Source organism: Myxine glutinosa, chromosome 2, assembly GCF_964187855.1.
Source record: "Myxine glutinosa chromosome 2, kmMyxGlut1.1, whole genome shotgun sequence".
NCBI lineage: Eukaryota > Metazoa > Chordata > Myxini > Myxiniformes > Myxinidae > Myxine > Myxine glutinosa.
Genome location: NC_136262.1, coordinates 206448525 through 206465677, shown reverse-complemented (window position 1 = coordinate 206465677; position 17153 = coordinate 206448525). Strand labels below are relative to the sequence as shown.

Below are 17153 nucleotides of genomic sequence, written 5' to 3'. Positions count from 1 at the left end.
TTTCACCAGCATGCCGCCGGCAGCACTGCCTGACCCCGCATCCCAATACACACATACAGTTTATAGTGGTCTTTGGTGGCCTCAAACAGGACGTCAAGGCCAATGTGCGGTAGCTTAAAATGTTGCCAGGAATCTGAAATACAAAATTTGGTGCCTCCAAGTGCTAGGGTTCGGCCGTGAAAAAATAGTACAAACGCACAAACACATGAAAATACTGATATGGATAATTAACTTAACAGCTTTCAAGTTTACCTACAAAATGAGAAATGTTTATAAAGCAACGTACTGTTTTCATAGTATTTCTGCACAAGAATATCTAAGGAATGTTTCTTGAGAAATTGTATACAAATCACAGAAAATAATGTTGCGAGCTATGGGGAGGCGTGGGGGGTTGGATGGAGGGGGGGGTGGGAGGGGGGGGGGAGAAGATTAAAATAAAAAAAGAATGGCAGACATTCGCAGGAGAATGCAATATGTACCCCCCCACCGCCTCCTCATAGTCATCCCCTCCCTCTCCACCCTCCCCCCCCCCCCCCCCACCCAATCCAGGTTACGAATAAAAACTATATTGTGCATCTCCAATGACCATCGTCGACCTGACAAACTCATCTCGAAAAGGGAGATGCTGGCAGCATCTTTTTTTTTTGTAAAATGCTTTAAGATTATATCTGCGCACATGGAAAATTTCATTACCCAAATATTTTAATTCAAATTCACATTGTTAATACAACGCAAAACATAATTACAACAATGTATTTAACCGATTAAATTGATGGTGCAATAATAGAGGTAATAAATGGCTGATACAGTATCTTGGTTTTTGGTGGCAGATGAAGGATTTTGGGGAATGGGGGTGGGATGTGGGGGTGCGGGTGGGGTTTTGGAAGACAGTTGAGTGAGTTATCCTTTCCTGCTCATTTTATTACTCAACGGGGTTTTTCAGCCTCTTGCAGCAAGGATGCTTTGCTGCAAACATGTTGATGATAGGTTTTGCTGATGTACTGATAAAAGGCTTTTGGCTTCTCACTTTACACCCTCCCCACAACATCTCCCCCCCCCCCCCCCCCTCCAATTTTGGCTCCTGACAGCTGATGGTATGTCGTTACAGAATCTACATCTTCTTCTTTAACGGCCACAATTATTCCCACGTTCTTCTAGGGCTGGCAGGGGGATGCTTAGCCCAGGTCTTTCACGAACCGGCTAGGCATGATGTTCAAACTAAGGTTAGGGCAGAAATTTGGAATGTGGCCATGATGCCAGCGATAGCTCGCCTACTCTATTTACATGAAGGACACAGTGGGATCTTTAACCCCCACCAACGAATGCTGGCAGAAGGAACACCTGTTTAACGTCCATCCGATAAATGGCATACACACTGATGGCTGGTACAGTATCTCCATGCCTGTGAAACACCAGGATGACTGTTTATAGCTGGGTCTGGATTTGAACTCAGGCTAGACAGGTTAAAGGCGTGTGTGCGTACCTTTAAGCCATTCTGCCTGCCCTTATGGTTACAGAATGGTTGGTTAAATCATTTTATGCATCATTCCCATTGGTACATCGGCCTTTTCAACATCCTTTCCTTTCGTGGGGAATAAGTGGCATGCCGGACATGCTATTCCATTCCACTTGTTTCCATGCTGAATGCTAGTCAAGGATATTACTCAAATCACTGTGCTGGACATTATCACTGCGTGACAAAATCATTTACTTCTGTCCTTATTATCCTTTGGTGAACACTTATAGTTGCGCAGGCGGGTCCCAGTTTTGTACGAGGTATAACGAGTCCTTTTGTCTGTGATACTACCTTGTACGTAGAAAATGTTTTTTTATGAATTCTGTATCTGCACCCCGTCGTTTGGACTGTGTGTGGTTTTGATCAGTCTGTGCTTGGACTTCTTTATCTTATTAACACTCTGAAAGGGTATGTGAAATGTAGCAATAATCACCCAGAATTTTATTTATTTAGCATTGCATGGACTTTACGGTTTAATCTGACATAAAAATAAAAAAATTGCATGAAAAACAAACCTTGAATTACAGAAGTCAAAATAGTCCAAGGCTTTGGCAAAATCTAAAATAAGACGTTGAAACTTCCAGTCCTAAAACAAATCCCATAAGACGTTGATGGATGCCACATCCAAATACCACGGAGATGTATGAATATACTGATGGATATTCAAAATGTGCATCATTGTTCGGTTCAACGTGTCGGAGTTTTACAATGATCCAAAAAATATATTCGATGTAGAAACTCTTTCAGAATCTGACCAACTTTAAATTTAGACGGTGGAGCTATGATGAATCAGACTGGCTTCTTGATCATCGAGATGGTAGTCTTGACCAAAAGAGATTTAAAACAAGCGTTACGCCTAGGTCCCCCGTCGGGGAAGTGATGTGAGTTGACAAAGTGGAACACGTAGAAAACATGCTATGATATGATATTTCGCTCACAAGGGTCAGACAAACATGGAGGCGGCCATCTTGGATTTTGACGTGGCGACCCAATTTTCAATAGCGTTCTTCCATATGCCTAGATACACCCACACACCATAAGGTACTTCGCTTATTTTTCAAGATATTTCGCTCACAAGGTTCAGACATATATATGGTGGCGGCCGTCCTGGATTTTGACGTGGCGACCCACTTTACAATAGCGGTCTTCCTTATGCCGAGATACACCCACACACCAAATTAGAAGTTGGTACTTCGCTTATCTTTCAAGATATTCTTCTCACAAGATTCAGACGTACATGGCGGCGGCCATCTTGGATTTTGACATGGCGACCCAATTTTAAACAGCGTTCTTTCGTGTGCCGAGATACACCCACACACCAGATTAGAAGTTGGTACTTCGCTTATTTTTCGAGATATTTCGCTCACAAGGTTCAGACACTCACTCACTCACTTCTCACTCAGTGAGCTCACACTCACTTCAATCACACTCCTCCCTCCAGGTCTTCAAAACAGCTGTTCACCACCATCTCTTATCTTCCCCCATCCAAAACCTTGATCTTTTCTACCCCCACTAATTCACCCCAGATCCACCTTGTTTGAAATTCCAACTTCTTTCCTGGAAGTCTTGGCAGTGTCCATATGTTTTATACCTCTCCCACCCCCCCCCCCCCTTCCCATGCCTCCCCCCCAAAGCCCTCTCCCTCCCACAGTTCTCTCGATGTCTCCATGTCTCTCGGTCCCTGCTCTCAAATGTTGTGTTTGTGTCCTTCCCCCTCTCTCCCCATCTTGTCTACCGCTCCCGATGTTATTTGTTTTGTGTGTCTGTTTGTCTTTCTGTGTGATTAATGTTCGCTCTTTCACGAGCCTCGATCTTGTATACAAAAAAAATAAAATAAAAATAAAAAAAAATAAAAAATAAAAGACATATATATGGTGGCGGCCATCTTGAATTTTGACGTGGCAACCCAATTTTCAAAAGCGTTCTTCCTTATGGCGATACACACCGCCACACCAAATTAGAAGTTGGTACTTCGCTTATTTTTCAAGATATTCATCTCACAAGGTTCGGACATACATGGCGGCGGCCATCTTGGATTTTGACATGGCGACCCAATTTTCAATAGCGTTCTTCCTTATGCCTAGATGCACCCACACACCAGATTAGAAGTTGGTACTTCGCTTATTTTTCAAGATATTTCGCTCACAAGGTTCAGACATATATATGGTGGCGGTCATCTTGGATTTTGACGTGTCGACCCAATTTTCAATAGCCTTCTTCCTTATGGCGAGATACACCCACACACCAAATTAGAAGTTGGTACTTCGCTTATTTTTCAAGATATTCATCTCACAAGGTTCGGACATACATCGCAGTGGCCATCTTGGATCTTGACGTGGCGACCCAATAGATACACCCACACACCAGATTAGACGTTGGTACTTCGCTTATTGTTCGAGATATTTCGCTCACAAGTTTCAGGAATATATATGGTGGCGGCCATCTTGGATTTTGACGTGGCGCCCCAATTTTCAATCGCGTTCGTCCTTATGCCGAGATACACCCACACACCAGATTAGACGTTAGTACTTCGCTTATTTTTCAAGATATTCATCTCACAAGGTTCAGACATACATGGCGGCGGCCATCTTGGATTTTGACGTGGCGACCCAATTTTCAATAGCGTTCTTCCTTATGCCTAGATACACCCACACACCAGATTAGAAGTTGGTACTTCGCTTATTTTTGAAGATATGCAGGTTACAAGGTTCAGACATACATGGCATCAGACATACATGGCGGCGGCCATCTTGGATTTTGACGTGGCGACCCAATTTTCAATCGCGTTTTTCCTAATGCCGAGATACACCCACACACCAAATTAGAAGTTGGTACTTTGCTTATTTTTCAAGATATTCATCTCAAGTTTCAGACATAAATGGCGGCGGCCATCTTGGCTTTTGACGTGGCGGCCTGATTTTAAACAGCGTTCTTCCTTGTGCCTAGATACACCCACACACCAGATTAGACGTCGGTACTTCGCTTATTTTTCGAGATATTTTGCTCACAAGTTTCAGACATATATATGGTGGCGGCCATCTTGGACTTTGACGTGGCGACCCAATTTTCAATAGCGTTCGTCCTTATGCCGAGATACACCCACACACCAAATTAGAAGTTGGTACTTCGCTTATTTTTCAAGATATTCATCTCACAAGGTTCAGACATACATGGCGGCGGCCATCTTGGATTTTGACGTGGCGACCCAATTTTCAATAGCGTTCTTCCTTATGGCGAGATACACCCACACACCAAATTAGAAGTTGGTACTTCGCTTATTTTTCAAGATATGCAGGTTACAAGGTTCAGACATAAATGGCATCAGACATACATGGCGGCGGCCATCTTGGATTTTGACGTGGGTTGCACCCACACACCAAATTTGAATGCGGTCCTTCGCTTACGCACGCATGCATGCACGCCCGCACACACTCCCGCACGCACGGACAGACACACGGACGGAGGGGAAAGCCATAGTCCCCCTTTCGCTCCGCTGAGCGACGGGGGACAAAAATGTATTGTTCAAGATGAAGCACAAAACAGACAAATGGGGGAAGTGCACATTTTGATCAAGATCTCAGATCTTTCAATTCACTTGAACCGAAGAATTTGGCAACAGGGAATAGAGTAAACAGGTTGTTAAACCCCAATCTCACCCCCTTTTCATCCCCCATCCGAAAGCATGGCATCAACCAATGTGTGTGGCAGAAACAAAAATTGCCCGACAGTGATATGTGACCAAGCATACCAAAAAGATTAAACTCTGATTTGCTTTCCCCTGACAGCACAATCATGTCTTTAAGTGAGCATTACCTCCTCCGAACTACATTCTTTAAGTAGGAAAACACAATCAAAATGTTATCGCTCAACACACTATAAAATCTGAGATGTGCCACCATTAGGGACAGCTAAAGAAAATTTTAAAGTGGCTGAAGCATCTAAAGCTATGTTTTCTTTTTATCTCACACACCCCGAATAAAGCGATAAAGAGTAAAGGAAAGGACCTACGTTGGATCGTTAGCGAGATTAAGGAAGAGACAAACGTTGTCCATGGAGCCATTCTCTTCAAAATCGGACTTGAAAAAGCGAGCAGTTTCCATGTTGACCTGCAAATAAGCATGTTTTCAAAAAAAAAAAAAAAAAAGGAAGAAAAAAAAGTTACTTTGAACAGGTTCACAGGTACAGCGAAATATCTATCTATAATTCCAGTAATCTCTGTGTGTCTGTGTGTGTGTGTTTGTCTGTGACCGCTGTTTCTCGACAACTACCGGTCCGATATACTTGAAACTTGCCAGGTATATTGCGAGGATGTGCCTTTTCAAGGTTTCATATTAATCGGACAAGTGGTTACCGAGCTATGGCGATTTATTTACCAAACTCCGCAAGCCGTTCGCTTTGGCTTTGCGAATTGGACCAAACCATTTCATGTAAATAGAGGGGGGGGGGATTGTCACCGTACTCGCAAGCCGTTCGCTTTGGCTTTGCGAATGGACCAAACCATTTCATGGACCAAACCATTTCATGTAAATAGAGGGGGGAGGTTGTCACCGTACTCGCAAGCCGTTCGCTTTGGCTTTGCGAATGGACCAAACCATTTCATGTAAATAGAGGGGGGGGGGATTGTCACCGTACTCGCAAGCCGTTCGCTTTGGCTTTGCGAATGGACCAAACCATTTCATGTAAATAGAGGGGGGGGATATAATTTTAGATATATATATAGTACGGGCACGCCCTAGTATTTACAATGGATCCATTTGAAGGGCTATCTATAATAATAAGTTTGAACCACTGACCTCCCAGACTCAAACTGGAAGCTCTACGAATCACAACTGAGTCTGGCTAGTCAGCTTGTTTTTTTGTTTTTGTTTGTTACAACGTGGAAATAAAAAAGTGAAACTTTTGTAAAAGGAAATTTTTTTTTTTTTTAACGACAATTACGTTTCAGTTTTCATCTTGAAAGTAATGCCCGTTTTATTACATCACAAGTCAAGTTGCACCAAATTGTAAACACGTGCAAAACGGTTCAATGGGTTCTTTCAATGGGTTCTGTGCCACAGTCTAATTGAAGAATTTGTGTTTACACAAAATACAGTAACTTACACCCATAGCAGCAAACACTATCGCAAAATTGTCATCACTGTAGTCCATAACGTCTTTGGATTTCTTCACCAGGCCACCTTGACGACAAATTTGTGCGGCGATCTGAATGGGAGACAGTCATCAAGCAGAGAAGAAGTTTATTTGCACATCAAATCTCAAAAATTATATCAGCTTGTTTACATTTCTAATTGAGACATTCATTATGGAAATAATCAGTTATTGCAAGTTTAAAAATAAGCTAATATTAACTGTGCCACCCGGTCGAATGCATTTGCAGGGGTTATATATTTCAGCAAATGAATCTATTGCTGGTTTCACAAAGGACACAAGACTCCTCGCCATTGGTCATCGCAACCTCTGCATTGTTATTCTTGAAAATGTTCAGAGCCCTATTAGTGTAGGCTGCTATGTCTTAAAAATGGCTGTCGTGTTTTTTTTTTGTTAAAAGCAAAATTCCACTTGATTCCTTGTCTTTGGGGTGTCACATGTTCGAAAAAATAGGTTGTTAATTTTTTAAACGGATTTAGGGTGTCAAATCCAAGATGGCCGCCAAAATATATAAATGCCATTAAAACTGGTATTCTGAACACAGTATGAGGTCCAAATTAATGATAATACCCATAATTTCAATACCAAGGAGTTCAAAAACAATTAATTTCAATATGGCAGTCAAATTCAAAATGGTGGAAAAATCCAAGATGGCCACCACTTCTTAAATAACCACAGTACAAAAACTTAATGTTCTTGATAACACAAATTGTGAATGATGGAAAAGGTCCATTTGGTGGTAATACCCGCACAAGCAATGCTTAGCCGTTGGGGAAATATGTTACTGATTCGTTGAAAACGGTGGATGGCAGCCATCTTGAATTTTAAAATGGCTGCCATTAGAAACACAGGCCGATCTTATTATTTGAGTGAGTGAAAACGTCTACATCCTCTACCAGTATTACAATATTGATTATAATCTTGACATTAATGTACAAAGCACTGTTTCTATTTTAGGTTACTATGCTGTCAACCATGTCCATCCCCAGATTTTGAAGTTCAGGACAGATTAGCAAGCAAAAAAGTTGTTAGCTGTACCATGGTAGGAGTCCTTACCCACTCAAGATATACCGTATCTGAACAAGCGTTTTGATCCCTAGAAGGTCCTCTACAGGTCCCTAGAAGCACATACTGTAACATTGCTTGCTCTATACCATCTCTACTTTGACAGGTTCCTAACAAAAGCACCAGAAGAGAAAGTGTTCCTAAGTGAAGCGTCCATTGATTTGGAAAAAGCATATCAGAAAGATATCAGCATGAACACAGGCAACCGTCAAAACCTCAGAGATGCCGTCAGAGAAACCATGACCATGTTCGAATCTAGAGATATCCTCACAAAGTTGGGACAGTTTGAAAGCAATCCAGCACCAATTCAACACTACATCCGTAACTACTTGAGGCAGTTTGAAACTATCCTTCAGTATATTAGAGCTACCAGACAACGGGACCTGCTGCTGCATATGGAAAGCACTGAAGCTCTTATCAAGTACTTCTTTGCTCACGACCGACCACCTGAAGTACGCACGTTTGCTCCCTTTGTACCTGTCAACAATGCAGCAAACAGAACAAGTTTTTCCAGATGTCTGGGCAGAACTCCTGAAAGGAAATTTCTGTGTGACGAAGGGGATTGCTGCATTCACTTCAATAGGTCCAGATCACGGAATTGAGCAGGAGAACCGCAAACTCAAGGTCATTGGAGGCATTATTGGAATAACCCAAATTGAGAGAGCTCTAGACCGTTTCTTCCTGATTGCACCTGACTTGTCTAATCTAGTAGAGGAGTTTCAAAGAGAATATGGCATGGAAGGTGCTGATACCAGAGACCAACACCACGAGATCACAGGGGGAAAGTCCACCCGAGTAATGAGAAATTCCGCTAGATTGACAGAGGTATTTGTTGTTCATGGAGACCCATTCGTAACCGATGAGAGTGACCTGTGTAACCTTCTTACCAAGAAAGTAATTGATGAAAAGGTAACAAAGGACATAGTAGACCGCGATGCCATCGGACAACAGTTGTTCCAGACATTTGTCAAAGAACGCCTTACAGAAGGAAAACTTTAAATGTGGGATCCAATGAAGAGAAAGAACATAGGCACTTTCAAAAGTGCCAACACAGTGAAGAAAGTGAAAGCAGGTGACAAACTCATTAAAGTCAAAGAAGAACGAGGACTCCTACAGAGGTTTATAGTAGCATCAAGAAGCCGTCCAGACCTTGATCTAAAGGACTGTATTGGGAAGTATGAATTTGGAATTGTTCCACGTGCCCTTTTCGCTTCGGATGGGTCACTTCTCCTAGCATATGACAAGGCTAAGGTCCTTCATCATCTTGAAGTGCTAGTTACCAAGGAGCAACCTAGCCCAACAGAAGCCACAAGCGATCCAGCTAATGCCATACCGAGTGTTTCTGGCGACCAAGTATTGAGTGAAAACTCCCAAACTGAAGTACCACCCCAAGCCGAGGCGCCTGAAGTACAAGAAGCGCAGCCTGAGCAAGAAGCTTCAACTGACATGTCCGACATGTCTGATAAATTTAACGTTGTAGTCATAGATGGCATGGCCCTCGTTAACTCCATCTCCAAGACAGACAAAATGAAAACATGCAGTGATTTTGCCATGTCATTTCTTGAAAAGCTTATCAGGATTGCAGCTAACTACGACGAAGTAAGACTGGTATTTGACAGATACGTCGAAAGTTCTCTGAAAGAGCAAATGAGAAAAAAGAGAACAAAGGGAAACTCGACCTACTATCACATCCAAGATAGTACACTGATCCAGAATATTTCCTTGAAGGACTTCCTTTCAAGTGTCAAAAACAAGGCAGAACTTGTAGAGTATTTAGCTGCAAAGACTCTGGATCACAGCAACAGCTCTGCCAACAAATTGAAGAAGTTCATGGTAACCTTCGGCACTGAGACAAAAGGCAATGTAAGTGTGCCTGATGAATTGATAAAACACGGTCATGAAGAAGCGGATACGTTACTCTTGCTCCATGCCCTAACAGTTAACGGCGATGTAGAACTTGTAATAGACTCTCCAGATACCGATGTCTTCTTGCTGATGATCCACATGTATCCACAGCTACCTGCCGAGACATATTTCCTTACCGGAAAAGGAAAACTGAATAGGAAAATTGCAGTCAAACCTATCTTTGAAAAGTTAGGAGTTAACCGCGCCTCAGCTATTCTTGGGTTTCATTCTTTCACAGGATCAGATATGTGTGGCAGGTTCGCCGGCAGGACAAAGGACTGGTGTATGAAGGTGTTCATGTCCTGCGATGATATGATACTGGATTCACTTGCTTCACTTGGCAAATCTGCTGCTACACCCTCTCCAAATGCAATTGACCAACTGGAAAGGTTCGTTTGCTTGTTGTACAGATCCAAAACACACACCAAAGTAAATGCACTACGGTGGTTCTTGTACTCAAATCGACAGGCCGAGGGAGAGAGTCTGCCTCCAACCTCTGGATCATTGACACCACACATTCTGCGAGCACATTATATTGCAATGATATGGATGCAGGCATGCGAAAGTCAACCGTCCCTTCCTTCTCCCACTGACTACGGATGGAAGTCAGAGGAAAATAGATTTCTTCCGGTGATGTGTTTGAACCCTCCAGCACCAGAGGCCGTGACTAAGCTGGTAAAATGTGGCTGCAAATCAGGATGCAAAGGAAACTCCTGTAGTTGCCGCAGCAATAAACTCCCATGCACAGAGGTCTGTAGCTGTTTGAACTACGGCTGTAGCAACAATGAACAATCAGCTCAGAACATTGTGGGAGATGAACACGAGGACTTGTAAGGTAAAACGGATGATTGTGAGACAGGAATATTTAAATATGGTCAAACAGGAAATTACATTACGCTATCATTGTTATAGCAATGTGGACCTTTGTGTAAAACAGTGGTAGCCATATTGGATTTTCTCACTATTTCTCACTATGGCTGGCATCCACCGATTTCAACGAATCAGTAACATGTTTCCCCAACGGCCTAGCATTACTTATGTGGGCATTACCACCAAAATGGACCTATTTCATCATTCACAATTTGTGTTATCAAGAACACTAAGTTTTTGTACTGTGGTTATTTAAGAAGTGGCGGCCATCTTGGATTTTTCCACCATTTTGAATTTGACTGCCATATTGAAATTAATTGTTTTTGAACTCCTTGGTATTTAAATTATGGGTATTATCATTAATTTGGACCTCATACTGTGTTCAGAATACCAGTTTTAATGGAATTTATATATTTTGGCGGCCATCTTGGATTTGACACCCTTAATCCGTTTAAAAAAATTAACAACCTATTTTTTCGAACATGTGACACCCCAAAGACAAGGAATCAAGTGGAATTTTGCTTTTAACAAAAAAAAAACACGAAATGACAAAACAGCCTACACTATATTTGCATGCCACGAATCACACACACATTTGCATATTTCACCATTCCGTTCCTGCATATATCTGTTTCCTAAGCATGCGATTCACCCAAAAGTGGGTAATAATCACATGTGAGGACTTATGGAAAGCAATGTCTTGCTCAGAATTATTCTATGGAAGAATTGAAAAGGAAGAAGAAAACGAAGTTCCTGTCGTCTTATTTGATACATTACATAGTAAATATCTATCAGTACACCTTACATCAGTGTAAGTATTTGTGTTTTGATAAACCTGTTGTTGAAGAGCTCCTTTGCTATATAGCTAAAGCATCATAAACGCAAAAGGTTTATGACAGGATTAAATTGAAACACGAGAATGGCACTCAATAGAGCATATACCTCCACCAGACTGAACAGTTTACCTTTTGCATCCAATTGATTGACCTTTGACCTCATGCTCCCCCACACCCCCAAATTTAATGAGTTCATCTTTACCTCATTAAATATTCCTGCACCAAATTTGACCCAGATCCTTTCGGGCGTTTTCAAGTTATTGCAGTAACGAAAACCCATCGCGGACGGACAACCTTAAAACATAATGCCTCCGGCGACTTCGTCAGCGGAGGCATAATTATCAGATCCTGATCTGGATCTTCAGCAAAATCTAATCATTTAGTCCTCGTCATACACCCAACCTGTCCACCGAATTTCGTACAAATCCATCCACACCTTTTTGAGATATACTGCTGACCGACAGATATAGAGATAGACAGGTGTGAAAAGATAACCTCTTTGCATCTTTGGTAGCATAGGTAATGAAAATAAAGGAGAGAAATAGCATTGGAGAATAATATAGGGAAGGGGAAGTAGTGCAGAATTGGGAAAGAGGGGGCTGGGAAGGAGGGTAGCAAATTACAAAACAAAATTGCATTAATCATCAAGTGACCCTCATCTACCTGGTTCATTGCATTCGACTTGCATCAACCAAATTTGTTTGACGGAAGGATATCACCTGTCCAAAACTGATGTCTATACAAATCCAGACAAGGAATGAACAATTCTCCCCTTTTTGGTACTGGTTTTCAGTAGTGGGCCGCAAGTTAGGCCTAGAAATCCTAAATGCGTGCGCCATGCTTGGCTGAAATAAGCATCAAGGGAAGTTTTGCCTGAGCAGATTGTACACAACTTCACAGAGCAATCAATGCACAAGCATTAAAGGCACATTATTTTTCATGTTTCCAAGCTACACATTAATGGAAACATCAATTACATACAAAACCCCTTTTAGCAGGCTCTTGGCGATTTATTGAATGATTCTGTGGGGTCTCCAGCATGCATAATTACATGGTACTGCTCGACAGATCCATCGAGAATCAGTTAGCTGCGTTTATGCTCCGAACCCTTCGAGGGCACTAATCAGACACAATCACAGTTATTTAATGTTGACTTAAATTACACACTGCAAGGAATTCCGAACAATTGAAATAATATGCTTGTTCAATTCTCAATCAAGACAGATGTTCATGATAGTTGAAAAGTAGAGAAAACCCCAAAATCAACCAGACATCAATGGATTTTTGGGTGTTTTAAAGCAGAAACATTGCTTGTGTGATGAGTATCAAAGCAAATGAAATGGACAATCATGGACAATCATGGAATCGTTATGCGATCATTCTCATTCTGTGAAGGAAAAATAATTCAACACTGGTTCATGGTCATATTCCAGGTGTAGTTTGATAAATGTCTTACAGTCGTGCCCAAAAATAATAGCACCTAACCCTTGCACTTTTTTTCAAATACCGTATATACCGGTGTATAAGACGCACTTTTTTTATCGGAAAAAAGTCAAAAGTTGGGGGTGCGTACTATACATGGGGATAGAAAAAAACTCGGCTTCAAAACAAGTCAATTTTCCAATACATTTACGGAAAAAAGTATTTTATGAAAAGCGATCTCGGTTGCACGTTTTCCCCGTTGCGTCATGCACAATTGCGCCGACATGCAGGGCCGCCATAGCTGCTCGTTCGCCCCGGATGGCAAGCGGGTTTTGTACCATTACGTGCTTTCTATGGATTTGCCGCTCAAAGCAACGCCGCTTCCGGAATGTGAATATAACGGCTTTTCCCGCTCTGAAAAGCCACATCGGTCTTTTATATTACGACTGCAATTGCGTAGCAATCCGAAATTATAGGGCAGATTACCGTAAACGTCAGCTCAGACTGAAACGTCTTCATACGTTCTATCCGGTTCCAGAGAAGAGAAGATCAAGATGCCAAGGCGGTCGTACACTTCAGCATTCAAACTCTCCGTCTGCCAGTCTGCAGAAGAGTTTGGGAACCGAGAAGCTGGGAGGAAGCACAGCGTGAATAAGTCTGTCATCCAGCGCTGTCGAATAACAAAGGCTTCCATAGAGGATATGCCGAGGAAGAAGAAGGCGAACAGGGGAAAATCGGCGAAGTGGCCTCAGCTGGAAGAGTGCGTCATCGCCTGGGTTCGGGAGAAGAGGGCAGAGGGTCACGCCATCTCTACACTTGCTCTTAGGCTGAAGGCAAGGAGCTTCGCTTTGGACGGGGACATTGAAGACTTCATGGCCAGCACATCGTGGGCCTACAGATTTATGGAACGCCATAATCTGTCGGTACGACGCCGCACGCACATCGCACAGCATCTTCCCGACGATATGGCCGACAAAACGACACGCTTCCAGGCGTTCATAATCAAGCTTCGCCGGGAGCACAACTGCCCACTTAGCAGGATCCAAAACGCCGACCAGACCCCTCTAACCTTCGACATTCCAAAAGGGACCAGCAGCGGAGTGAAGGGGGATCAGACCGTCACAGTCAAGACCACCAGCCACAAAAAAGACCGTTTCACCGTTATGCTCGCTTGCACCGCTGACGGGGGCAAGCTTCCACCGTATGTCGTCTTCAAGCGGAAAACTCTACCCATGATAAAATTTCCAGCGGGTGTCATCATTTGAGCCCAACAGAAGGGTTGGATGGATCTGGCCCTGGTCCAGGACTGGCTACGAATGGTGTGGGGTATGCGTAGAGCGACGATGAGGATTTTCTTGGCTTTAGCTGAGAAGCCCATCACGCACCCAAACAGCCCTTTGCAGGGCCACAACTCCACAATAAAGAATGTTTTAATAATCTCTCTACTCTCTCCTTTCTTCTATAATGCAAAGAAGCTCCCGCGATTGCATGCACATCTGGACACCGACGCGTGTGTAACAGAATACTGACTACATATAGCTAAATATTTTGAGTTTTTGTTTTCCTTTCAAAATGTTCATTTTGTGCTACTTAAAGTTTGTGTACGAATGCATAGATTGATTCACGGTACTGTAATCTGAAAATGAATGATTTTATTTTATTTTAATTTTTTTTGAGGGTGGAAGTTGGGAGTGTGTACTATACACGGGTGCGTATTATACACCAGTATATACGGTAACTCACAATTTTCTCTAAAAACAAGTTGAAATTGACAAAAGTATTTGGTCTCCACAATTCTTTATTTCACTGTTAATATTACAGAACCTTTGTTTTTGATTCAGAACTTAATATATCCTTTTAAACCAGAAAATAAAAAGAAATTGCAGACAAAATTATTGACACCCTAGACTTAATATTTGGTAGCACAGAATTTGGACAAAATAACTGCAGTCAAGCACTTCCTATAGCCAGGAATGAGCTTCCTACACCTCTCTACTGGCAGTTTGGCCCAATCGTCTTGTGCAAAGTATTCCAGTTCTCCCAGATTTGAAGGGTGCATTCTCCCAACTGCTGTTTTCAGTTCTCCCTACAGGTGTTCAATGGGATTTAGATCTGGACTCATTGCTGGCCACTTCAGAACAGTTCAGCGTTTTGGCTTGAACCATTCCAGGGTGCTTTTTGAAGTGTGTTTGGGGTCATTGTCCTGCTGCAGGACCCATGACCTTCGACGGAGACCCAGCTTTCTGACAATGGGTTGAACTTGCACTCCAAAATGCCTTGGTAATCTCCTGATTTCATGCACACATTCAAGGCACCCAGTGCCAGAGGCAGCACAGCAACCCCAAAACATCACTGAACCTCCTCCATGTTTGACTGTAGGGAAGGTGTTATTTTCTTTGAAGGCTTCATTTTGTTTTCTGTAAACATAGAGATGATGTGCTCCAAAAAAAAAAAAACCCCTCTAATTTGGTCTCATCTGTCCACAGTACATTCTCCCAGAAGGATTTTGGCTTGTTCAGGTGTGTTTTGGCAAACTCCAGTCAGGTTTTCTTATGTCTCTCTCTCAGCAGTGGGGTCCTCCTGGTTCTCCAACCATAGAACCTCCTCTCATTGAGTTGGCCACGGATGGTGCGAGTTGACACTGTCGTACCTTGTGTCTGAAGGTAATCTTGAATCTGGTCGACAGTTGATCGAGGTGCTTTCTTCACCATTCAAACAATCCTTTGCTGCAATCTTCGATGAAGTTTATTCTTGCGGCCACGTCCACGTTGCGGCCACATCCAGGGAGGTTGTCTACAGTGCCATGGGCCTTAAACTTCCTGATAACATTGCATACGGTGGACACAGGAACATAAAGGTCTCTGGAGATGGACTTTTAGCTTGAAGATTGTCTATGCTTGGCTACGATCTTGTGTCTGACCTCCTCAGACAATTCTCTGGTTTTCGTTCTTTTCTCCATGCTCATTGCGGTACACACAGTGACACAAAACAGCAGAATGACTACTTTTCTCCATTCAAACTGGTTGAATGAGTGATTTTTATATTGCAGGCACCTGCAACTCACCACAGTTGAGTTCAATTCCAAAGTAAAGGAGAATCACCTGCTTGAAATCGAATTATTTCTAATAACTTCTAACAGGTGCCAATAATATTGTCTGGGGCATTTTAGGATTTGTGTGTGGAATACGCTAAGATTTAGTTGTTTTTTTTTCAGCTTTTATTGTTTTGTTCCACTGCAAGCCAAAGAAATATATATATGGATACCAAAATATTTTTTAATTTCAACAATTTCTGAAAGAAATGGTGCATTATTTGAAAAAAGTGCAAGGGTGCCTATATTTTTGGCCACGACTGTAGTTGGTCAATATACATATTGTCTAAGTATTGTGTTTGTACGTTATTATTTCATGTCTGAACTGAAGCACATTGAGGTTACAAATTGTGGGTGTAGGTAATTCAAAATCTGGACAAGGTGTATGTCGGGTAGCTCGGGTTAGTAACAAATACAATTAAAACAAGAATGGCACTCGGTAGAGAGCCAGATCTTTTCGTATCCCACTGATGAGCCAGATCTCGATTCGGACCTGAACCAAACCCTAATCTGTTTGTTCTTATCGCTGAACCAACTCATCCACACAGTTTTGTCAAAGGTTGTCCACAACTCTTTGAAATATCATGCTATACAGTGTCTATGGAAAGTGTACACACCCTTTCAAAATTTTCACCTTTTGTTGCCTTATAGCCTGGAATTAAATTGCATTAAATCAGACATTTCCACCTTTATTTACACGTTGTAACCCACAACTCACAAGTGAAAAAAAATTCTACAAATTTCAGAATTTTTTTTTAAAATATACAAAACAGGATTATCCTGTCCAATTAGAAACTAGTAAAATTTGGTCTTCATTGGGGTTCCCTTTATGAGTTCAGATGTTGCGAGTACAAGCAGATGCTCTACTTCGTGGTAAAACATGATGGATTTAAAGACATAACGACAAAGATCACCTCATTGTGTGGAAGTCCGGCAGCAGAGAAAATGGGTATCTTCTGTCCACGAGCAATACTGTTCATCGTGTCTATAGCCGAGATTCCCGTTTGAATCATTTCCTCGGGGTAGATCCGAGACTGTGGGTTGATCGGCTGGCCTGCAATGTGTAGTGCATGACAGTTGTGTTTGCATGCTTTCTATTGATTGGTCAAATCCAATGTCACTAATATGTTTGGCCATGCAAATTAGGCATTCTGCTTCACTGTATTTCTTGTAGGCTCCACTCTATGGGGCGGCACAAAGAATAAAAGTTTCTAGAACAAGCATCGCACTTTGATTTATCTCGTCGACAAATCGTTTAAATCAAAAGACCGATGATTGGAATGCTACCTTGCATATCTAC

At 42.2% G+C, this 17153-nt stretch overlaps 1 protein-coding gene across 2 annotated transcripts in view; it reads right to left on the bottom strand.

Annotated features, from left to right (window-relative positions):
* The window catches only part of ATP6V1B2 (ATPase H+ transporting V1 subunit B2), a 181931-nt gene that overhangs the window by 56722 nt on the left and 108056 nt on the right, over positions 1-17153 (bottom strand). For both annotated transcript variants that reach the window (XR_013622454.1, XM_078772191.1), the window contains exons 7-9: positions 16768-16907; positions 6617-6718; positions 5525-5622 (exon numbers count right to left, since the gene is read on the bottom strand). Coding sequence is in view for 1 of the 2 variants with exons in the window: in XM_078772191.1 (XP_078628317.1) it covers positions 5525-5622; positions 6617-6718; positions 16768-16907 (340 nt within the window). In the remaining variant the exon portion in view is untranslated. The remainder of the gene's footprint in view (positions 1-5524; positions 5623-6616; positions 6719-16767; positions 16908-17153) is intronic.